At 35.3% G+C, this 23,555-nt stretch overlaps 1 protein-coding gene across 8 annotated transcripts in view; it reads right to left on the reverse strand.

Moving 5' to 3' along the window:
• Positions 1-23,555, reverse strand: part of LOC117324321 (SPARC-related modular calcium-binding protein 2-like) — a 96,070-nt gene that overhangs the window by 7,894 nt on the left and 64,621 nt on the right. Inside the window, exons 3-13 of one of the 8 annotated variants that reach the window (XM_033880107.1) lie at positions 21,068-21,289; positions 19,385-19,468; positions 17,529-17,612; positions 16,065-16,313; positions 15,430-15,471; positions 14,588-14,599; positions 12,608-12,688; positions 9,897-10,004; positions 8,152-8,388; positions 7,472-7,568; positions 1,800-1,887 (exon numbers count right to left, since the gene is read on the reverse strand). In XM_033880107.1, coding sequence (XP_033735998.1) covers positions 1,800-1,887; positions 7,472-7,568; positions 8,152-8,388; positions 9,897-10,004; positions 12,608-12,688; positions 14,588-14,599; positions 15,430-15,471; positions 16,065-16,313; positions 17,529-17,612; positions 19,385-19,468; positions 21,068-21,289 — 1,304 coding nt within the window. Of the gene's footprint in view, positions 1-1,799; positions 1,888-7,471; positions 7,584-8,151; positions 8,389-9,896; positions 10,005-12,607; positions 12,689-14,587; positions 14,600-15,429; positions 15,472-16,064; positions 16,314-17,528; positions 17,613-19,384; positions 19,469-21,067; positions 21,290-23,555 lie in introns of all 8 variants that reach the window. The other 7 variants (XM_033880105.1, XM_033880109.1, XM_033880106.1 and 4 more) reach the window with 7 other exon arrangements.

Genomic DNA, 23,555 nt, shown 5'->3' on the forward strand with positions numbered 1-23,555 from the left:
CCATGTTGTAAACTAGACATTGTCTAAATATGTTACCCTGGTTAAATAAAATATATTATTATTATTATTGTTACAAGCCAACCGGTTATAAGTATTTATATATTAAAGTATTTAAAATGCTGAAGTATCCATCCACGTAAATATGGTATATCATATACACGTCTCTTCCAGAAGGTAGAAAGTTGTAGTTATCCAAACGAATCAGTCGTGGATACATTTATTATGAAGTGTTTACAAAGGGATACGATAGTAACGTGACCCTGGGGTCAGGGTCTGTTAAGAGTAGCCAGATCACACCTGCAGACCAGTCAATTTAAAAAAAAATATGCACCCTGTACATGAGAAGTACAAATATACTTGATAGAACTATCCCGTGAAGTAATTCGACTATGGTTGAGAAGATGAATTATTTATATGACCATATCCGTAAACTGTAAAACGAAAGTAACGGTTAGATCTTGCCCAACTACATATAGATTACGATACGATAGCTATGAATTAAATCAGTGTTACTTTCCATTGTAATTTAGCACAATGGTGTCTCAAAAATTGTGAAAATAATCCGGTAATATTCAATGGTCTTCTGTTTTTATTATCGTCGTGTTTTCTGGATCACGTTCTAATAACCGACGCCACGAAATGTCATACAGCTAATGGACCGAAGTGTTATCCACTCCAAACCTCCACTTATCGACTATAGATGCCTGATTCTATAGCATGTGGCCTTCCTACGTCATCAAATTCATTTCCCGCGAAATTACTGGGAAATCTAAAACAATTCTTTATATGAAATGAAGCGAAAGAAATAGAAAACGTCTAAATAAAAGCATCGTGATCAGTATTGAGTACAACGTTAAAGTTCATTGTAAATAATTGCTACTATTTGCTAACCTAAAGCATAAGTAATTTAAATCAAATTATTTTAAAATCCATATTTCGTTTCTATTATAATCTTAAAATTTGTATCACAAGATCACTTAGAAGCTTTGCAGTACTTACTCTTCCAAACGCACAGATGTTTTGATTTTAACAAAGATGGCGACCTGAAGCTGCGAGGCGGTTTGGATTGGAATTAAATTGCGTATATTTCGGCAAGTAAACATCGTACAATGTTCCCGTATGATCAGATCATCTAATTTTGTCATTATGTATTCAGAACAGTTGTTGTTTAGTCGCTACGGTCATTAACATAAAAATTCGGATTATTATATAAATACTTATTTAATTATTATGTCTGCAAATGCAGACGGGAAGTAAGAAAAAATCATAATATTTGGATATTGGATAATTTGAAAAAGAATATCTTGAACCGATGTCACTCTTCATAAAAAGAAAGACATCAACAAGAGCCAAGAACATATCAAAACAAGAAGGACACCAAAAGGAACCAAGCGGTATCGAGATAAGGAAGACACCAAAAGGAACCAAGCGGTATCGAGATAAACATAAAGACACCAAAAGGGACCAAGCGGTATCGAGATAAGAAAGACACCAAAAGGGACCAAGCGGTATCGAGATAAGAAAGACACCAAAAGGGACCAAGCGGTATCGAGATAAGAAAGACACCAAAAGGAACCAAGCGGTATCGAGATAAACATAAAGACACCAAAAAGGAAGCATGCGGTACCGAAACAAAAAAAGATTTCTGTAAAAGGGATATCGTAAATAAAAGGAAATATATCAACAAGAAGCATTGGGATATATGAAAATAAATAAGATGACGAAATGCCAATAACAAGCATATGCGATACACTAACACATTGATTTAATTGGAATATGCTTTCAATTTCACCACTTACATTGTTTGCGTTGACATCTAAAAATTTGAATTTCCACCGTGCAGCCTTTTCCTGCACCGTTAGTTCTGGGTTGTATTCTGGTCTTTTGCTGAGGAGATAAAAACGTTTGTTGACGATCGAGTATAAATCAACTATCGCTACAATTGGCTCTAGTCTTCATACAGAGTAAAGTTCTCTCAACAAAACATGTACGTATAAATTGATTAAGATTTGAAACTTGTTGATGAAGGTTAATCCTATCCCTAATTTCTCACACTTCATTAATTTGAAGTGATATAGCACATCAAGATACGTTTCATTTGTATATTCCTGGTATTTCATCAACGGATAAAACGATTGTTATTTCCGCGTCAAATATTCTGAACGTAAGGCCTTCTAAAATATTCAATGTATCCTATTTCCTGAATAATTATATTAATTTCAATGCCGTCCCATCAAACTAACAGAATTCAAACCTATTTAAAGGTATTTCATAGAGAACTAGCGAGTGATATTTTGCCACAGGCTTACAACCCGTTAATATGGGAAACTGAATCATAATGAACCATTACAATGTATTGTACACCCAAGATTGAATTTAATTAGGATGATCATGATGAAAATATGATAATTAATGACACAAATACCGAAACTCATCATTGACACATCATTAATAATCCAGATATCAAATCAACCTTACTAGTATATACATAATATTAAGATATAATATGATATAATATAAGATTTGATTAATAACCTTCAATTCGATGTTGTTGAATTGGATTATAAGTATTGCAAAATTAATTTGATTCTAAAATGCATTTATTTGCTATTCGCTAAGAGAAACATCTGAATTGTTAGTGAGAGCTCCATTCACAACATTAACAAATTTTGTGTTGTTATATAGCTCGGTTCCTTTTTCTCCTTCCATTGAAGTTAGGGTCTATATAGCGCGATGCCTTTTCTACTTCCCTTGAAGTTTGGGTCATAAACTTTATTACGCGGTTGTTTTCTCTTGATGTTGTTTTGAAATGTTGCGAAAGGTAGCTCCGTGACTGTTGAATTATCGGATTGTGTACACGTGTTGAGAGATAAGAATGGTGTTTATCTAGTTAGTACGACAGATACAACTATCTGACTACCCTTGCAGGTGTCACCCTCTCCACCATTCTCCCAAATGTTGCAAAAGCACGCTCACATGCCCACTCATGTGAGTCGAATAGGATATGGGAGCACTTTAAGTGTCCGTATTACTTTGTGAGTGTACTTAACGTTAATATGACGTTTGGTCTAATCTGAGACAAACTTTGATATGTGTTAACGAACACACTTTTTACTACATTTCGTAAAGATATGAATCATCTGTAGACTGTTTTAATAGAAGATAATAGAAAAAACAAGTTTCACAAAAGAAATATTCACCAATCGCAACAGTAGAAACAATTCACTAATCACATGTCGAAATTCCGAAAAAGCTAGTAAATAAAGTTATGAATCCTGCAGTATGAGTTCCTTTGGTCTAAGATAACGGAGTTTGATCGAACATACAGTGTAAACAATTTATTACATTGTCAGCCTTACAACAGTAAATGGACCTATGTTTCTCTTGTAAATGACACGAATATTTGCAATCAGACAATATTTGATTTCGAAGTTAGGTTATATATTTATTTAATACGGAGGTCCCACATGATATAACACCTGGTCCAGTCGACAACCACACACCTGTTCCAGAGAACCCTCAAATCCAATAGCTTTTATACATACAATGGCGCGAGTAAATCACAACATTCGCATACCGAGAATCAACTGACAATATCGTGTTACATTCAAGCTTTATAGCCTGACCATACACCTGTGTAAACTAAGCATTCCTTCCTTTATCCTAACACCTGCGAAAACGACAGCCCGGACTCTGAGCCTCGTACCAAGCAGACACGCGAAGAGAAATGAATATCAAACGCTCGACAGAAATTGTAAACATATATTTCTTACGTCTACTTATGTGACGAAATTTCTTTAAGACAAAAATCATTTAAAATGGATTTAATATAGCGCAAACGATCGATTCTGTTGGGGTGCCTAACTACTATAGGAGCGTGCTGTACCGTACCAAGTTGACGTAACGACGTGGTAGGTTAAATGCAATTTAAAAATTGGATTCTATGATAAATTGAAATCATTCATGCCAACCTGAACAATAGAAAGTGCGACTCCGTGATAGAAGCTTAGAAGTTTGGGATTAGTGATAACTAGAGAGAGGTATCAGTTATTGTCTGAAATCATGTCCACCTTTTTATTTGCCCACTAGATAGAATGTCAAATCTAGTTGACATGAACACCTCCTGCACCCTGCTACCATTTACTATAACGATTGCAGATTAGTAATCACATCGTGTAGACTATATAATACATTAAACTGTGAAGGATCTGGACGAATCGAAAGTTCGATGGTTGTTACTCACAATAAGATAATTTAAGTTATATATTGACCGATCGTACATAAGATATTTTATTTAAATCCAACGCGACTGATATGGAAAAAAAAAATTCACTCACAACAATTTAACGTAACGGAAACGTGACTACGTGATTTTGGTTCGCATGTCACTTTTACATAGGAGATATACTGTCGTTTAAACGCATAGGGTCCAGGATATTTCCACGAAAAAACGTTTAAGAAGTCAAACATGATCTTGAGATAGCTACATCGGTAGTCTAGTTTTACCTTGGTACAACCCAGCGATACGTTGTCAGTGTTATATGTAGTAAAAATACGTAGCATTTGGAGAGAAATTACCGCGAATAAAAGCAAAAAAGTTAAATTACAATATTTATATGTGTCGATAACTGTAACATTTGATATTGCAGACGTCTGGACATCATGACATCAACACCTTCGTTCACTCAAAGACGAATTCACAGGACAGTGATTTTAGAGATGCGCCGTCCTGGTGTCATTGATGTTTTATTGGCTTTGAATGTATGGGAGCTCATCAGTCTGTCTGATCACTGGCCCCGGTTAGAAAACCTGTCTTTATTTAACCTCACCCTGACAGACAACCTGTCTTTATTTAACCTCACCCTGACAGAAAACCTGTCTTTATTTAACCTCACCCTGACAGAAAACCTGCCTTTATTTAACCTCACCCTAACAGAAAACCTGTCTTTATTTAACCTCACCCTGACAGAAAACCTGTCTTTATTTAACCTCACCCTGACAGAAAACCTGTCTTTATTTAACCTCACCCTGACAGAAAACCTGTCTTTATTTAACCTCACCCTGACAGAAAACCTGTCTTTATTTAACCTCACCCTGACAGAAAACCTGTCTTTATTTAACCTCACCCTGACAGACAACCTGTCTTTATTTAACCTCACACTGACAGAAAACCTGTCTTTATTTAACCTCACCCTGACAGAAAACCTGTCTTTATTTAACCTCACCCTGACAGAAAACCTGTCTTTATTTAACCTCACCCTGACAGAAAACCTGTCTTTATTTAACCTCACCCTGACAGAAAACCTGCCTTTATTTAACCTCACCCTGACAGACAACCTGTCTTTATTTAACCTCACCCTAACAGAAAACCTGTCTTTATTTAACCTCACCCTGACAGAAAACCTGTCTTTATTTAACCTCACCCTGACAGAAAACCTGTCTTTATTTAACCTCACCCTGACAGAAAACCTGTCTTTATTTAACCTCACCCTGACAGACAACCTGTCTTTATTTAACCTCACCCTGACAGACAACCTGTCTTTATTTAACCTCACCCTGACAGACAACCTGTCTTTATTTAACCTCACCCTGACAGAAAACCTGTCTTTATTTAACCTCACCCTGACAGAAAACCTGTCTTTATTTAACCTCACCCTGACAGAAAACCTGTCTTTATTTAACCTCACCCTGACAGAAAACCTGCCTTTATTTAACCTCACCCTAACAGAAAACCTGTCTTTATTTAACCTCACCCTGACAGAAAACCTTTATTTAACCTCACCCTGACAGAAAACCTGCCTTTATTTAACCTCACCCTAACAGAAAACCTGTCTTTATTTAACCTCACCCTGACAGAAAACCTTTATTTAACCTCACCCTGACAGAAAACCTGCCTTTATTTAACCTCACCCTAACAGAAAACCTGTCTTTATTTAACCTCACCCTGACAGAAAACCTTTATTTAACCTCACCCTGACAGAAAACCTGTCTTTATTTAACCTCACCCTGACAGACAACCTGTCTTTATTTAACCTCACCCTGACAGACAACCTGTCTTTATTTAACCTCACCCTGACAGACAACCTGTCTTTATTTAACCTCACCCTGACAGACAACCTGTCTTTATTGAACCTCACCCTGACAGAAAACCTGTCTTTATTTAACCTCACCCTGACAGAAAACCTGTCTTTATTTAACCTCACCCTGACAGAAAACCTGTCTTTATTTAACCTCACCCTGACAGAAAACCTGCCTTTATTTAACCTCACCCTAACAGAAAACCTGTCTTTATTTAACCTCACCCTGACAGAAAACCTTTATTTAACCTCACCCTGACAGACAACCTGTCTTTATTTAACCTCACCCTGACAGACAACCTGTCTTTATTTAACCTCACCCTGACAGACAACCTGTCTTTATTTAACCTCACCCTGACAGAAAACCTGTCTTTATTTAACCTCACCCTGACAGAAAACCTGTCTTTATTTAACCTCACCCTGACAGAAAACCTGTCTTTATTTAACCTCACCCTGACAGAAAACCTGTCTTTATTTAACCTCACCCTGACAGAAAACCTGTCTTTATTTAACCTCACCCTGACAGAAAACCTGCCTTTATTTAACCTCACCCTAACAGAAAACCTGTCTTTATTTAACCTCACCCTGACAGAAAACCTTTATTTAACCTCACCCTGACAGACAACCTGTCTTTATTTAACCTCACCCTGACAGACAACCTGTCTTTATTTAACCTCACCCTGACAGACAACCTGTCTTTATTTAACCTCACCCTGACAGAAAACCTGTCTTTATTTAACCTCACATTGACAGAAAACCTGTCTTTATTTAACCTCACCCTGACAGAAAACCTGTCTTTATTTAACCTCACCCTGACAGAAAACCTGTCTTTATTTAACCTCACCCTGACAGAAAACCTGTCTTTATTTAACCTCACCCTGACTGAACATAGTAGGTATCGCTGAAGAAATGTGAGACGTTTATGATCCTTCTGCAAAACTGGTCAGAGTGTCATCAATATTCCATAATCTCTGGAAATTTTGTTACTTAAAATTGTCCATTGGAAAGTCTGACCGAATTTAAGGGTATTTCCTTAAATAAGGTGGTTTTCCTTATATCCAATATTGCTTGTCTATTGAAGTTTAAGGAATTTCTTAAAGTTAAGGGACGTTGATGAAGCTAAGGTTGTATTGTATTGTGTAATTGTCTTAAGGTAAATATGTTTATGTTCGTTCTTCGCTTTCTCGACCATCAGTTAGAAGGGTGTACAACAATAGATATCAACAATAAATAGGAGCCCTAACAAAACAATGAAACACATAGCAGTAAACAAGATAATGTTACACGGGGTCAAAGGTGAAAGAATGTTCGGAAAGTCATTATGACTTTATTATCACGTGGTATAATCTTGTTGTCTTTTGATGGACTAACACATTAATTGTATACTACATTACCTTGAGTCGGTACCATTATACACATAAATATCCATTTCCTGTGCTAGCTGTTCTAGCAGGAAGTTCAGAAACCTTCGCTTCTTTGGCAGTGGACAGCCTGTGAATATATGAACTGTGGTTTCTTAAATGAATTCCTAGAATATCAAATGAATGTCACAACATCCGGTCCTAAGACGATATAACTACATCAGAAAAAAATATCATCACCACACAAATATATAAACGGAAAGCAAAGGACGGACATACTGTTTGGAGACAAATATATGATATTTCCCGTTTCCCCATTTTGTTCTCATTTGTATTCATATCAAACCTTCATTTACTGAGATGGATGAAAATCCCCGACTAACTACAGCGATTAAATAAACGATGCACACCAAGAAACCACAAAGCTAATTAATTAAACACCGGTTTATGCTGATATATCTGGAAATACATATATAAACTATTGTATATTTAGCAGCCGTTATCCCTACTTTGTATCTGATTTAAAAGTTAAGATTGTATGTTCTAATATATAAACTTATACTACACTGATTAGCATGACTGAAATGTGTGTTTCTATAGGCAGATCGGCTGTTAAAGCATAATTTGTTATCCAGGTTTTTTCATCGAAACATCGATTTAACATTGCATTTTGAATTCAGCAATCATTTTGACTGAAAAATATTATCAACTACCTTTCATCTCTCTCTCGGAGTCCATATCACAGTTAGGTTGTATCTTGTGAGTTGATGTTCCAGGAATAGGGGAGCCGGTATTCTCGTCAACACACCAACAGAACTGGGACGATTTGTGGCATTGAGCTCGATTCCACTTCCCTTCTTCAGTACAAGCGGGGATGAAAGTTCCTCCATCCGGGTCTTGTTCATGCTGTCGCGCAGCCGCAGTCTGCTCATCAACACAACTCCTCGTATCTGAAAGGATAGGTCATACCATATACCATAATTTGGTTCTATAACATGCAACACAATTTTTCATAGCTTACTAATTATAAACATAACCTTATAAGGAAAATGTGTTATAACTTTAATCAGATGTCAATGGAAAGCGAAATCCCTCAAATGATTTTTAAATGAAGCAAAGCAACACTCTCTTAGCTAAGTTGAATGTGATTGCCTTCGGAATAGTTGTCAAAAAGCTCTGTCAGAAAGCCCTTCACCTTTCTAATGGGTGTCACTGGCATGTTCACACAATTGAGACGAAAGCAACATCAAGCAAAACTATGGTGATTCCACAATGAGCCAAAATATCACCAGTATTATTCAGGTTTGTACATACTTATTGATATGGAATTATTAAGACAGATCTTTTGTTTCATATAGTACCAAAATATATTCAATAAATAGTACCCAAATGATTTTAGCAGTACCCAAAGGAATTTAATAACACTGAAATGTATTTAAAAGTACCTGAATGTATTTAACAGTACCTAAATTATTTCATAAAACCTGCATGTATTTAATAGTATCCAAAAGTGTTTGATAACACTAAAATATATTTAATAGTACCTAAATGTATTTAACAGTACCAAAATGTATTTAATAACGCTAAAATGTATGTAATAGCATTAAATGTATTTAATAGTACCGATTTTTTTATACACTGTAGTACCGAAATGTATCTAATTCTATCAAAATGTATCTAATATTACCAAAATGTTTTTAATAGTACTACCATTTTTAATAGTACTAGGTCGATACTTTACATTTTCAAAATTTGACGAAATAGTACCAAATATGAACACAGTAGTACCAAATGTGTACACAATAGTACTAAAATGTACTGAAGTAATACCATAATTTGATGGAATACTGCCAAAATACGATATATCTTTATGCGACATGACATTGTCAACGAAATAATATTTATCTATAAATGTCTTTATGACAGCGTGCTTGCTGGGAGATTAACGTTATGATGAATCTTTCTTCGCACATCGAGTTTTATTTCTTATCAAAGGCACATCAAAATTGTATCCAACACGTGATTGGAGTACTATTTTCACTAAAGACTTTGGTACCATACTGTAGGTTCGTTTTAACATTTTGTCAGAATAGGACATTAAAATTAAACATACATATTTATGTACAAACTGTTTGGTGATATTGAGTCTAAAGATGATTTTGATGATTAAGCTCTGTTCAAAATCCAAGGTGACGCCCACTATTATTTAATGGTCATAGTTTAACGGCAAACACATGTCATGTAACTTTCGTTGTTTCGTTATAATTCTTCAGATAATTTCCTTTAAATCTAATCATACAAACGATACTCTTAGTAAATCAATACAAATTAGCCAAAAATAAGCAAAGGAAACGTATTTGATTACTTGAAATATCTGATTGTATTCCTGAAAATATTTCATTTAAGTTCCCGTATCCAATTTAGGACATATTAAAAATAACAATGATGAACATCTTACTGTCTTCCTTGTCAATAGGTGGCGCTGGGGTATTGGTACGACGGGGGTTAAGCCCTGATGAAGACCATCGGTTAGCTCGCGGAGGGAAGTCTACTATAATTTCAGGCTCTGTACAATACAAGAGGGAAAACGGACTAGATAAATATATACCCGTAGTGAGGCGTCATAGATAAATCATAGCGAGTATGTATGGAAATAGGTGAAAACGTTTCTCACTAATCTACTACTGAGCAGGTGTTAAAACACACAAACACACGTGAATGAAATGACTTATGTAATATGAATATGATAATGTGGTGTCTAATCGAACTTTTTGATTGAACTCGTCATACGACTCACGCTATTAAACTAGGCTGTTCAGTACGTATTTACAGGTTTATATCAATTTAGCAAAGGGAAACACTCTGCTTGTGAGAAATGTGAAACTAGTGACAGATTCATCATTAGATGCTATCTGAAGGGATTTAGTGATTAGTACATCTCTCTATATATGTTTAGATCTCTGGCTTGACATGAGAATTTCCGGTTTCATAGTTACTGAAGGCTGGTGCACTTTGTGGCATTGCCTATTCTGAAATCGAAATCCTTTGTAGTCTTTATCATAAATGTATCAAGGAGTCTAGATATTTTTCATTAGTATTTAACTCCATATAATAGAACTAAGTTTTCACATAGGAGATTTAGTTACGTGAGTCATGTCAAGTTCAATTAAAGAGTCGATCATCGACTACCAATCCACGAGAACATAAAAATCAAGGGTCTCATATTTCATTTGTAGGGGCATATATATAAACAAAATATAATCAAATATATATAGAAAGCTAAAATGGTACTATCATCAGTCGCTGTTGTAGTCCAAGTAGGATTTTCTTGCCTAAAATTAAAAGCATATACATAGCATATTTTGTCACCGATAAACTATTCCATATAATTTTCCGAAAATATAAACACATATTTGCAAACTGTGCTTAAAATTTTGATTAAAAATAAGTTTCATTTATTTCACTGACATATTCTAGCAAAAGCTGTTTGTATTACAAATTACCAGTGTCCAAAGTTAACATTCATTTGAGATATCAAAATTTTGATTAATACATTTGTACTTGTTTAAGACTCTGGCGTTATACTGTACACGTGGAACAAATAGGTACACCCTAGCGAACGGAAATTTTCATGATTTTCCAAGTTTGTCTGATTAGGCAAAAAGTTACAAATGGTAATTCGAGTTTTCACGAAAATTTGACACAGAGGAACATTTTAGATAATACACGTCTGTACAGCTTTTCAAGTAAAGATACTTGAAATTGATAAATAAAACACAATGACCGGTTCCGATTCCAAATATATCGTTATATCTAGCATAGTCTACTGTATCACGTGACCCTTTGTCTGTTTGTGTAGAGAGGTGAACGTCATATTAACATATAAAGAACATGTAAGTCTAATGATAACGTATTTGTACTAAAATGTCGTGTTGTAGGCACATTGGCATGGCGTCACTATCGCTCTGTCACTGGTTTATTTCCTTGTTTCTAATTAAAACTAGACTTGTAATGTCCGCTCTCCTACGATACACTGCAATACAAGATCTAACAACAACCCGCAGAAGGTCATCTCAGCATGACATTTGAGCTTCAAATATGAGCCAATGGAAACTGGCAAATAACGGTATTAGTCAACCAATGAAAAAAAAGTTGTATACGAGACTTCGGTTGCGTCTGTTTAGTATTGACCACACAGTGCTTGATTTATAATACTCAAAATTTCACAAACATTATTTGTGAACTTTCTTAATAGCCACGGTCATAATAAAATGTTGCTAATCTTCTGGACGTTACACGAACAGAAAACGATTATAAAATGTCTCGTCGACAAAACGAATTATGTTGCCCACTGGATTAAGAAAATCGCCAACGTACACGTTCAAATCTTTCAAACTAAATATTTTTTTCACGACGCTGTTGCCTTAACTGTCTATCTCTCGTTAGATTAAGGAAAACCACACAGGCAGTACACACATGTTAAACTATACATTGAGGGGTTCTCGGTGATGCCGGAGTTAGCGAAGCCATATTGTGTAATGTTCCTTTCGACCATTGGAACACCTCGGACACGTATGGTAAGTATGTATACTTCCGAAAAATGAAACCACGCCGACAATTTTACAGGCGGCGCGCTGATTGGTTGAGATCAACAGTCATGCTAAGATGACCTTTTACGGGGTATTGTTAGATCTTGTATTGTAGTGTATCGTAGGGGAGCGGAAATTATAAGTCCAGGTTTAATTAGGTTGCGCTAAGAGTCAATCAGGATTCAATAAGGGGAAATATCACAGACTATGTTGCCTCATACCATTATGCGACGTGTACAACAGATACAATAATTATGGTCAACCTGCAGAGACTATTCAGTATTGATAATATAAACTTTGTACCACGTGGTAAGACATATACTAGCATATATAGTTTCTGTACCAACGTGACAAATAGTCGGTAAATTACTTACGGCCGACTACAAGAGTAGAATAATACACCACGTGACGTTGTCGGTCAGAAATAGGTAATCATCATCTAGAGAGTATACTTTATCACGTGATATTGTCAGTAACAGCTGTGATAGACTATATCGAGAACAGAAGACTGTACCATGGTACATCTGATTGGTCAGATATGCAGAATATGATGGTATAAATAATGAAAAGTGATATATACCTTCGGCGACAGGGGGCTCTGGCGTCATCTGAGGAGACTGATCTTCTTCTGAGTTCAGAGATAGAAACACACGAAAAGAAACTATTATGAACTGGGTGTAAATACCCTGTTCCTATTGCTAGGGTTGTATTGCACTTGACCCGGCCTGCGGCCTGTTAGTGTTAGTAACGTCCAGACGGACAGAAGGAGAGACGATTCAGGTCAGAATCTCACACACATCCACACTATTGTCGTACTGACTGACACCCACAGATTCTAAGTTTACACTCACCTCTTTCTCTCACAGATTCAACAGATTCAACTCATTCAATTATTTCAGTCTCCGTTCAAACGTATTGCATTCACTGAATCATCATCATTTAAAAGTTTCATTCCCTTTCACACTTCTGTTACACTCGCAAATGTTTGCCACCTTTCTCGTCCCTCCAAAAAGAGAAAAGATAAAAGCAGAACATGGTCCCATAAAACATTGTCTAAATCTGTCTTTAGGATGTCAACCCAAATGTGTCCATTTGTTAAATAACATGTTTTATTTACTTGGCAAAAGATTTTCTTTTGGAAAATATAGCAATAACAAATTCTGTGGGAAAATGTATGACAATGTAAAACAATTATCACACATTTAGACATTTTCTATAATTATTGAATAATTTTAATCAAAATCGTTTTTAAGCAAAACAAATTTGGAATAAATTTGCATGACATACAAATTGTATATCATGTCAGAGGATTTTGGAATTTGATGGAATGGCTCTGGGACTTAAGTGAAGAAGACTGCAAAAAGCGTTACAAGCCGGAGGAAGTGCAACCGCAAACCAAGCGATTCGGAACTCTATAAATGGAGTGAAATTCGCAACTCTAATTTACAATCTAGCAGATGTACAGCGTCAACATAATTTATGTAAATCTTACGATTTTCGTACAGAAAATTATTTCGAATTTTGAACGCTTTTGATTGAAAAAAATCCAAATTAAATGCAATTTATTGGGCTGTTTCTTTTGTTAGATTTACTCCATCTTGTCTGATATATGCCACCTGCTAAATCGTGCTATGATTGTGTTTTGCTTTTTTTTGTTTTCATTATGTCAAATTTTGCTTAGGCTAGTAACACGCTCAGAGAAAATGTTAACAGCGGAAAATAGAAATATAATATACAGAGATTAAACACTGTAATTTATTTTGTTCAACGCAAACAAAATCACATATCATTCTGCTAAAACATCATTTTCTGTAAATATTGTGCATATTATATACAGTATACCCCAATAAAACAAATAACGACATATCAAAAATATATAAATAATATGAGGTAATAAAGTAGATAAAACGCACAGCACATAACAGGAAATTATGCTACAGCACAATGACGTGTGGATGCATTGATTAAAATAATTACGCATTAGAAGCACACATTCTTTCATTCTAGTCTAACAATGGAAAATATCATCTTTTAAAAAAAATTACAACTATGTTCGTAAGAACTTAAGGACACATTCAATGAAAGTAGGAATAATGGATCTTTGACAATAAGCATAATCTATCACTTTTTTGTTTTAAATGATAAACTACCATTAAAAATGGTATATTAAAACTAGAAATGCATGGATGAACCAGCATTTTGATAAGCATTGTTTTCTCTTTCTGACGATTGGTTGACACATATTTTAGATAAATGTGATGTGTTTCCATTGTAGACATAAGACACATGTGATTCATTTAGAAGTCTGATCCAGTCCATGTGCGAGGAAAAGAAATGCTGTCCATGACCAAACATAATTGTAAATACATAGCGGAAGTGCAATGTTGGAGGAAGTAGACAATGAGGTAACTTCATCGTGATTACTTGGTGAAATATGCTGATGAAAATACTAATATATATACAAGAAAAGTTCAATTTAATTTTAAATAACAAATATTTTGTGTTCCAAAGTGCTCCCATCATTATAGAATATTAAAGGGAGAAAGTATGAGTATCTTACTTTTACGGAAATCTGCAAACACAAAGCGAGAAATAATTGTGTAATTATACTTAACGACAAAATAATAGTCCAACTATCCCATTCAAAAGTATATCTGAAATATTAAGCTATATAAACAATTTCACTTTCAAATACAGGTTTGGAGAGATCAAAATAATGATAACCTGAATATTCCAAGAAATGTAAAATCCGTCATTTCTTCGCAAAATTAAAAATAACCAATTTGATGGATAATATATTTGTCCAACGAGGGATGCCATGTACAAAGTTGCTATATATGATTACAGAATCGTTGGAATATGCATATTCTGCGTGGTATAAGAGGTAGGCTATGTTGACCAACAGGGATAGAGGGGCAGTTGCAAGCTGTAAAGAACAGTACGATTTAAACTAGCGTGGATAGTACTACAAGCGATAGCATAGCTCCAATAATGTAGTGACTTGCAATTTTCAATAAAGCAATTGATTGTAAAATCAATGTGTTAACTTATGTAGAGCACTTTGACCAGAATTAATTATACAAAATAATCACAGGAGTAACGCAGTTTTAAGAATTGAAAACCCGGTATCTCTATCCTTATGCTAATATGATTGGCATATTCACATATCTAAAGCTCCAAAAAAGCAAGCTGGTTGGTTTAGGACAGTAGATACTCTTAAAGCTGTTTGGCTCCTGCCGTAACGTAGAAAGCTGATTGGTTTAGGATAGTAGAGACATTTGAAGCTGATTGGCTCATGACGTAATGTAGAAAGCTTATTGGTTTAGGATAGTAGAGACATTTGAAGCTGATTGGCTTTTGTCATAACTTACAAAGCTGATTGGTTGACAAAGAAGAACTTACTGGTGTCTCCGTGTTTCGCTATTTCCGTGACACTTTGGTTACCTAAGCAAGATGAACGTGTAGAGATGGGACAAACCCAGATACATATATAGTGTATAATATTTTCCTCCTTTAAAACAAATCTAGCTGCAAACCAAACCTAAGCATAATTCTCAAGAAATTATGACCAGAAACATCCCGTTATAGACATTTTAAAAAGCAAGTTTGGATAGATCTAGCTTTGATGGGTGATATGGTTAAAGTATGTGTCGTGTAAGCTTCCAAGGAATACATTGATGGGTGATATGGTTAATGTATGTGTCGTGTAAGCTTCCAATTGATAAATATAGGTTAAAGCTGAATGATGTGAGGGTCTTATCAGCAGTTTGTAAAGGCAGAATATGTATGGACTGGATAAGACTTTTGGGTGTGTATTTTAAAATATGTTGGACAGATTCAATGTCAAGAAGTCCAACATAAATTAAAACTCACAGGCTGAAACAAATAAAATGTAAACACTGAAAAATTTAAAACATTGTAAATATCATTTGACCTTAACGTGGATCAAAACATATGAATTACAAACTCAAAGTATTCCAAACTTAAATTGTAGTAATCGAAAACTGTTTGAAGTACCTTTGGAACATATCACTTACTTTTGATATCGACGCCAAGACAACTAGACCACTCCTTCCGCTCTATTCGCTTATTTTGGTCCAGATCACAATATTTTGCAAAGTTTCTTGCACATGCACGAGGTTTTATAACTTTCTTAACCATTCGTTTTAGGGATCGAACCTCCCGTCGTCTGAGTTTGTTGTCGTTGTTTTTGTCTAGTTGGGAGAATTTCCAATCCACTACACGTTTTTCCGTTGAACCCAGTAATGGATTTCCCGGTAAGCTTCCTAAAATGTTATAACTATACATTATTCATCATGAAACATGATTGTTTTACAGTGTCACTGAAATTCATATTTACTACCTTGATTACCATTAAATACCAAAAATATGCTATATCGTCAACGGAATAAACACCGCTTATCACAAAAATGCATGAAATGACACACACAGTACAGAAATAATATCTTATTATCCCAAATATAAGAAAACTCAAACGTATGGGGGGAGGGGGGGGGGGGGGGGGGGGGGGGGGGGGGGGGGGGGGGGGGTAAATAGTGAATAGAATGTAACATTGGGTATTGTATAAAGATATACAAAAGCATATTCTAGATTCCAATCGGCCATTATTGCTCTTTGTCGGAGATGTAGCAACTTTGATATTTTAACTGACTAGGCTGAAGTGTTTTAACTGACAAGGCTTCGCAGTGTCTTTAGTATTTTAACTGACAAGCTGGAAAGTATTTTTAGCATTCTAACTGACAAGGCTGGACAGTATTTTTAGCATTCTAACTGACAAGGCTGGACAGTATCTTTAGTATTTTAACTGACAAGGCTGGACAGTATCTTTAGTATTTTAACTGACAAGGCTGGGCATTGTCTTTAGTATTTTCACTGACAAGGCTGGGAAGTATCTTAAGTGTTTTAACTGACAAGGCTGGGCAGTATCTTAAGTATTTTAACTGACAAGGCTGGGTAGTATCTTTAGTATTTTCACTGACAAGGCTTCGCAATGTCTTTAGTATTTTAACTGACAAGCTGGAAAGTATTTTTTAGCATTCTAACTGACAATGCTGGACAGTATCTTTAGTATTTTAACTGACAAGGCTGGGCATTGTCTTTAGTATTTTCACTGACAAGGTTGGGCGGTATCTTTCGTATTTTAATTGACAAGGCTGGGCAGTATACAATGTATTTAGCATTCTAACTGACAAGGCTAGACAGTATCTTTAGTATTCTAACTGACAAGGCGGGACAGTATCTTTAGTATTTTAACTGACAAGGCTGGGCATTGTCTTTAGTATTTTCACTGACAAGGCTTGGCAGTATATTTAGTATTTTAACTGACAAGACTGGGTAGTGTCTTTAGTATTCTAAATGACAAGGCTGGGCAGTGCCTTTAGTATTTTAACTGGCAAGCCTCCACAGCATCTTTCAGGCAAGCGTTTTCTTAAAACAAAACACAGAACGTATGGTATTATTAGTACATGGTAAGTACTTACCTGGTTGTGTGAACCGCTGGTATTCTTGCGTAAAGGCAGCCACTAAATTCTGGTTGAATTGTATTCTATCTGTAGACTTACAGGCTGCTCAAAAAAAGAAGAAGAAAAAAAAAAAAAAAAGAATGTATATATTTAGTTTTGAAATACAATTCTTACCAGTTATATTTTTTACATTCATATTTTAAAAATAATAAATTATCTAATTATACTTCAAACCTGAGACTAATATAAATTCCACTATTATGAGAAATCACGCAATCAGGATTTCCTGATTTTACATGACAATCTGCCTTTGTTTCAGTTTGTCCGATATCACATGACAACCAGGATTGTTTTCATCTTGTCTGATTTCACATGACAATCGGGCTTGTTTCCAGTTTGTCTGATTTCACATGATGATCAGGTTTTCCCCCCAGATTGTCTAGTTTGACATGACAATCATGTCCCCCCCCCCCCAAGATTGTCTAGTTTGACATGACAATAAGGTCCCCCCCCCCCCCCCCCAATTGTCTAGTTTGACATGACAATCAGGTCCCCCCCAGATTGTCTAGTTTGACATGACAATCAGGTCCCCCCCCTCCAGATTGTCTAGTTTGACATGACAATCAGGTTCCCCCCCAGATTGTCTAGTTTGACATGACAATCAGGTTCCCCCTCCCCCCCAGATTGTCTAGTTTGACATGACATCCGCTGTTATTAAATATATTTTGTCGTCCGTAGCATTACTGTTCTTTTCACACTTCGTGAAACATTAACAGAATGCGATAGTAGTTTACGTTATTTGACGTTACATGATGAACTGATATATCGTTAGGATAAGAGATTGTAGTTTGTTGATATCAGATAGGTGTGCTGGTAGCTATTAGTTAAGGTAGTATGGCCTCATAGATTTTCAGAAACGATAATGATTTTGTATCTCCAAATCTGTAGAAATATGTGTAAAGAAGCTTCAAACTTCAAGTGTAATTATATGTGTATATATATAGAACTCAACCCCCCCCCCCCCCCAAAAAACCCCCAACAAAACAAAAACAAAACAAACAAAAACAAGCAAACAAACAAACAACAAACAAACAAAATCAAACCAAATAAACAAAGACTCTTTTTGTTATAGTGTATAAATGCAATGAAATATAAGCCAGTATCTTATCTGAATGTTGCGTTTGATCAAAACATATAATTTGCTTAATTAAAAAACGATTGAAACAGAGTAGCAAAGGAAATTAAAAATTTCTCCCGTTCTTGGAGTCAACAATCTCACCAAATAGAAACAACAAAATAAAGTATACATTTCTTGGATTGATTTAAAAATCATGCTTGTCGAAAATCATGTTCTTTTCGTCAAACATGGCACTAGTAACAATGTAACGGTGATATTTGTCAGTTGTCAACATCTAAGGTAGTGTAAGTTTATTTAAAACGCCATGAGATGAAAACAAAAAGGTAAATATCTGTAGCGTATACAAAAACCTGCACCTTATTACAGGTGTTTATAGGGGTTACGTTACAACACACTGACAGCACTGTAACAGAATCTGCTCAAACGGAAACAAGCCTTGTATATCATATATAACACTTAGCAAAAACTGTATCGGAGTCTCAACGGAAAGGTAGGCATAGTGTCACCCAGTACTACATCAGTGCTATCACCTCAAAAGATGTAACCTAAACAAAGGTCCTAAATTATCCTAATTGTCTGTAACTGCGTGTTGCCACAGTAACACAATAGCCATAGTTCTTTTTTTTCTAATGAAAAAAACTTTCTTATTACGAAATTAAATATTTAAAGGTGTGTAATATGGCGATTGTTCCATAAAAATATCCTATCTTAATTGACTTGCTATTTGCTATTTTACCTCTTTTCTTTCGCCGTGTGGATGTTCGTCTTCTATCTGTTCGGCGCTTATGTTTCTCTGATTTCTGTGGTCGTCTTCTCTTTCCTAATGAAGAGTGATGTCATAGGTTATACTTTCAATGTTCATAAAATAACACTGGAGTATAAACTCTGTATAAGAATTGTTTTCACTCTGAATGTTTATTGTAATAATTAATCGAAAAGGAAATAACAATTAAATATTTTTCAAGATACAGAAAAAATCATCACATACCAACTTAGAATACAATAGTTTGTTCGAAAACACATTTTTCTTCTTTCTTTTTTGTTTGTTTTAAATTCCAGATTCGCAATTTACTGAGTTCTTAAAGTTAATGGAACCGAGCACGCTCTCAGCACGCGCGATGTAATAACTTTTATCTCCTTGCTATATGTCGGTAATTGATTCATTTATAATACTGTATTACGTCATCTATGATTGACGAGGCGATATATGATGAAATTGACATCTGGTTTATCACAGTTTCGAAGTAGAGAAGATATAAGTGTGTGTTCGTCTCAGCCATTGGGTAAATATTTGGTATGTTTAGTAGGCTGTAATCTACGTCTTTACATATAAAATCAACATTAAAAACTCATTTGTGAGTGGTTCCGAACCGATATCAATATATATTCCCAGCATGTAGCTCTTCTTGTTTGATGAGATAGGAATCCGACTGCCGTGTTTAAAATGATATCGTACGATAGGTAAATGGTTGAATGTTTTATCATCGGAGGGGGGTGGACGGGAATATATGATGCAATGTTATGTTTATTAGTTTGTTGTGTGTTACTTTCGGTTATACATATAAGGTTCCATCATGATTATGTTGGGTGCAGTAGAGATTACTTATAAACAATGCTATATGCATTTACAGATCCAACAGAGCAATCTTTACAACGAAGTTACTGTAAAACAGGATTCACGTTTCAAGGGAGAAATATTTTGAGGCTCTCTATTAATAAACGTAGGAAGGGAAAATTAATAAGACATTACCAGTGATATCATTTGTCACTTGTGACGTTGTCAATATTTCTTTGTGACGTCACAATAAATGATATAACACATGTTGTATATAAAATGAGTAGTTGATGGTGATAAATAGCAGCACTTTATTGTCAATCATATGTAAGTAAGCGGGGTGGGGTGGGGTGAGATGGGTACAGAATGGTTAGGGAAATTATACCTAAATGCTTATGATTGAGGTCAGAGCCGAGGATCAAAGAATTTTGCCAAGGTTCTGAGGTTAATTTATGCACTCAACTGTATAATTTCCTTATATGCATTTCTGCGCTATGACTTTCTTTCTCGCAATCTTAACATGAGAAGAAAACTCAATGCTTTTGCGAAAACAAGAAAACATTGCTGAGATAAGCCAATTCTATCAATTCAAATGATTATTTTAATAATTAAGTTAATAAACAGTATAATATCATAAGAATAAGCAAATAAAGGAACGAAACGTTTGTAAAGAGTACAAATAGCCAACTTCACTGTTAAAGAATCCAGTAAGTATTCGTGAATGCAAAAAAAGACACCATTTGTACTTACAAAACAAGATACGCTAGTATTTTTTGATGGGTGGAAGATCATCGTAACCTTAAATAAGGTAAAGCAGTAAACAAAACAGCAGCATACTTATTATCACACCTGCTAGTGACTTACGTTTACATGGTGCGCTTTTGCCGCTTATTGATGTACCCGCTATAGGTTTGCCGTCATTTGTCACACACCAGCAGTATCCGGTGGCGGCATGGCATTGAATCTCGGTATATGAACCATCCTGTTTACATTCCGGTATAAAGATACCAAGGGTTGGTTTTCTCGCTATAGCTTGGGCCTCTTCCCTTTCCTGCATGCATTTTGTTTTCGGCACCGTCGACAATGCTGAAATGGTAAAATATGTAAATTTTGATATCAACACCAGCTGTATACGCTCTGTACTAGAAACTTACATCGATTATTCACAAGAGAGTAACATGAGCTCGAAAGAGCTTGTATTTCGACAAATGTAGTTGGATTGGTGCTATTAACACCAGATATGTAAGTTTCTTTGGCTAAGATAAAAATATGGTTTATATGTGAATAGTAAAAGGTTCAAACTTACAGAGGTTCAAATGTGAACAGTAAATAGTTTGTCTGTGAGGGTAAACTTAAAAAGGCTCAAATATGGACAATAAATGGTTGGTTTGTGGGGTTTTATCTTACTAAGGTTCAAATTTGGACAGTACTTGGTTGGTTTTACTGCTTTAACTTACAAAGATTCAAATGTGCATAATCAATAGTTGGTACGAACACGCACAAAGATCTGCATAGTTAGTGGTTGATTTGACGGTTTTAACTGCAGTACTTTTGCTTAGAATTATTATCAATGCTATTATCATAATACTCAAAAATGATTGAGATAGAACGACGCTACAAAAGGTGATGAGTAAATGTTTTGTTAATGGGATTAACACGGATAGTGTAAATATACACAATGGAATCTTATCATTTCATATTTTAGATCATATTGTTATAAATGGTGAGTAGATTTATAGATATGTATTGTATAAGTAATGATTTGTCCCTTTCCTACATTGTATCGGGACATTGCGATGTGAATACTTCTATCTGTTATCAGAAAACACTTGTTTTTAATTACGTATAAGTAGCTGGAGCACGCCTTAGCGTAAATTGTTAAGTAAATTAATCTAATTATATACTGTGACGGATAACTGAGGTTACCTGTTTGAAGTGCGAATAGTCCATTTAGTGTCAGGATAGTAAGTAAAAATGATCCACTGCACCCAACTGAGTTAAAAATGCATCTATTGGCATGCTGACTGGAGAGCTGTGTTAAAAGCATGATGTCATTCACCAACCTTTGCTCACTTATAACATAAACGTATTCCACATACTGCGTAATAGTATTGTTTATTGCTTCCAATATCTAAAAATAAATCCACTCTGCGTAGTGGATCACGTGGCAGCAAACGAAAACTAGGATTTTAACGTGTGATGATTTCAGTAAGAGAAATCCTCAAAAGACATCAGGGAAATAAATTTGCTTTGGTGATCCAAATTAACACTTTTGAAGTGAAGGTATACAAAGATACCACAACAGTTATACATTATCTATCTGATGTAGACAATCTTTGGGGAAGATGGAAATGTTCATCTGTTTCATCTCTATAAAACTTGTGAAAAAAAGCGTATTCTGTCGAAAATATAAATCCTTTTGTCCAATTGGTGAAATGAAAAAAGGTAAAGTCGAAACTACATGTAGAAACATTAACTATGATGAAATATCAATGAAGGTGATCCATATCTAATATCCAGAAAGGGAAATCTCAATCTGAAGACACTTATGTACAGTCCTTAATTCCCGAATTCCAAATTATAACGTTAGAATATCACAAACTTAAATCAACATCATTAGAAAATCACAAACTTAAATCAACATATGCGACCGTGCCAGTGTACAGACTGTGAGTGCCCACAGTGCCACTTTGTTACACGAGATCTCGGTAGTACCAGGTAATGTGACACAGGGGGGTGCACGTGTAGCACATTACTATGCACAGACACATAACCGAAGGTAGGCTGGGTTTTGTTAGTGATCTCCTTACTGCTTAACACGTCATTTCATGGCATTGGAACTGGCCAACTCAAAGAGAATGAGAGACAATATAACGTATTCTACATTCAAACGAAGTTAAAGGGAGAAATTTCGTGAGAACACGTATATTAAAACAGAGTCAGGCAGTGTACAGTTAGCTAGGAAAATCGGTAATATATCCGCTAATACTTCAGTCTGACACCGGTCACATGCTTCAGGGTAAGTCAACACAAATCTTGCCGACAATTTTAATCGGGATGAGGGTTTGAATAAGGCCGGTTAAATTGAATTGGTGATATAAATGTGATGTTAAAATCTCATGACATATATGTATAGACTTCTAAGTAGCGAGATCGCTATGTGTATGATACAGAATGTGCGCCCAGGTGTTCTAAATGGCTGTCTCTTGACACCTTGACATCTCATTACAAACGACAGTGCGTGCGGTATAATTTGCAGAATGCCATACAGGTAACAAAATTAATAATAACAGTAACAAATTAGTGACAATCAATTCTAATTCATTACTGATAATTAATATTAATTCAAATG

Source organism: Pecten maximus, chromosome 3 (assembly GCF_902652985.1).
Source record: "Pecten maximus chromosome 3, xPecMax1.1, whole genome shotgun sequence".
Classification (NCBI taxonomy): Eukaryota; Metazoa; Mollusca; class Bivalvia; order Pectinida; family Pectinidae; genus Pecten; species Pecten maximus.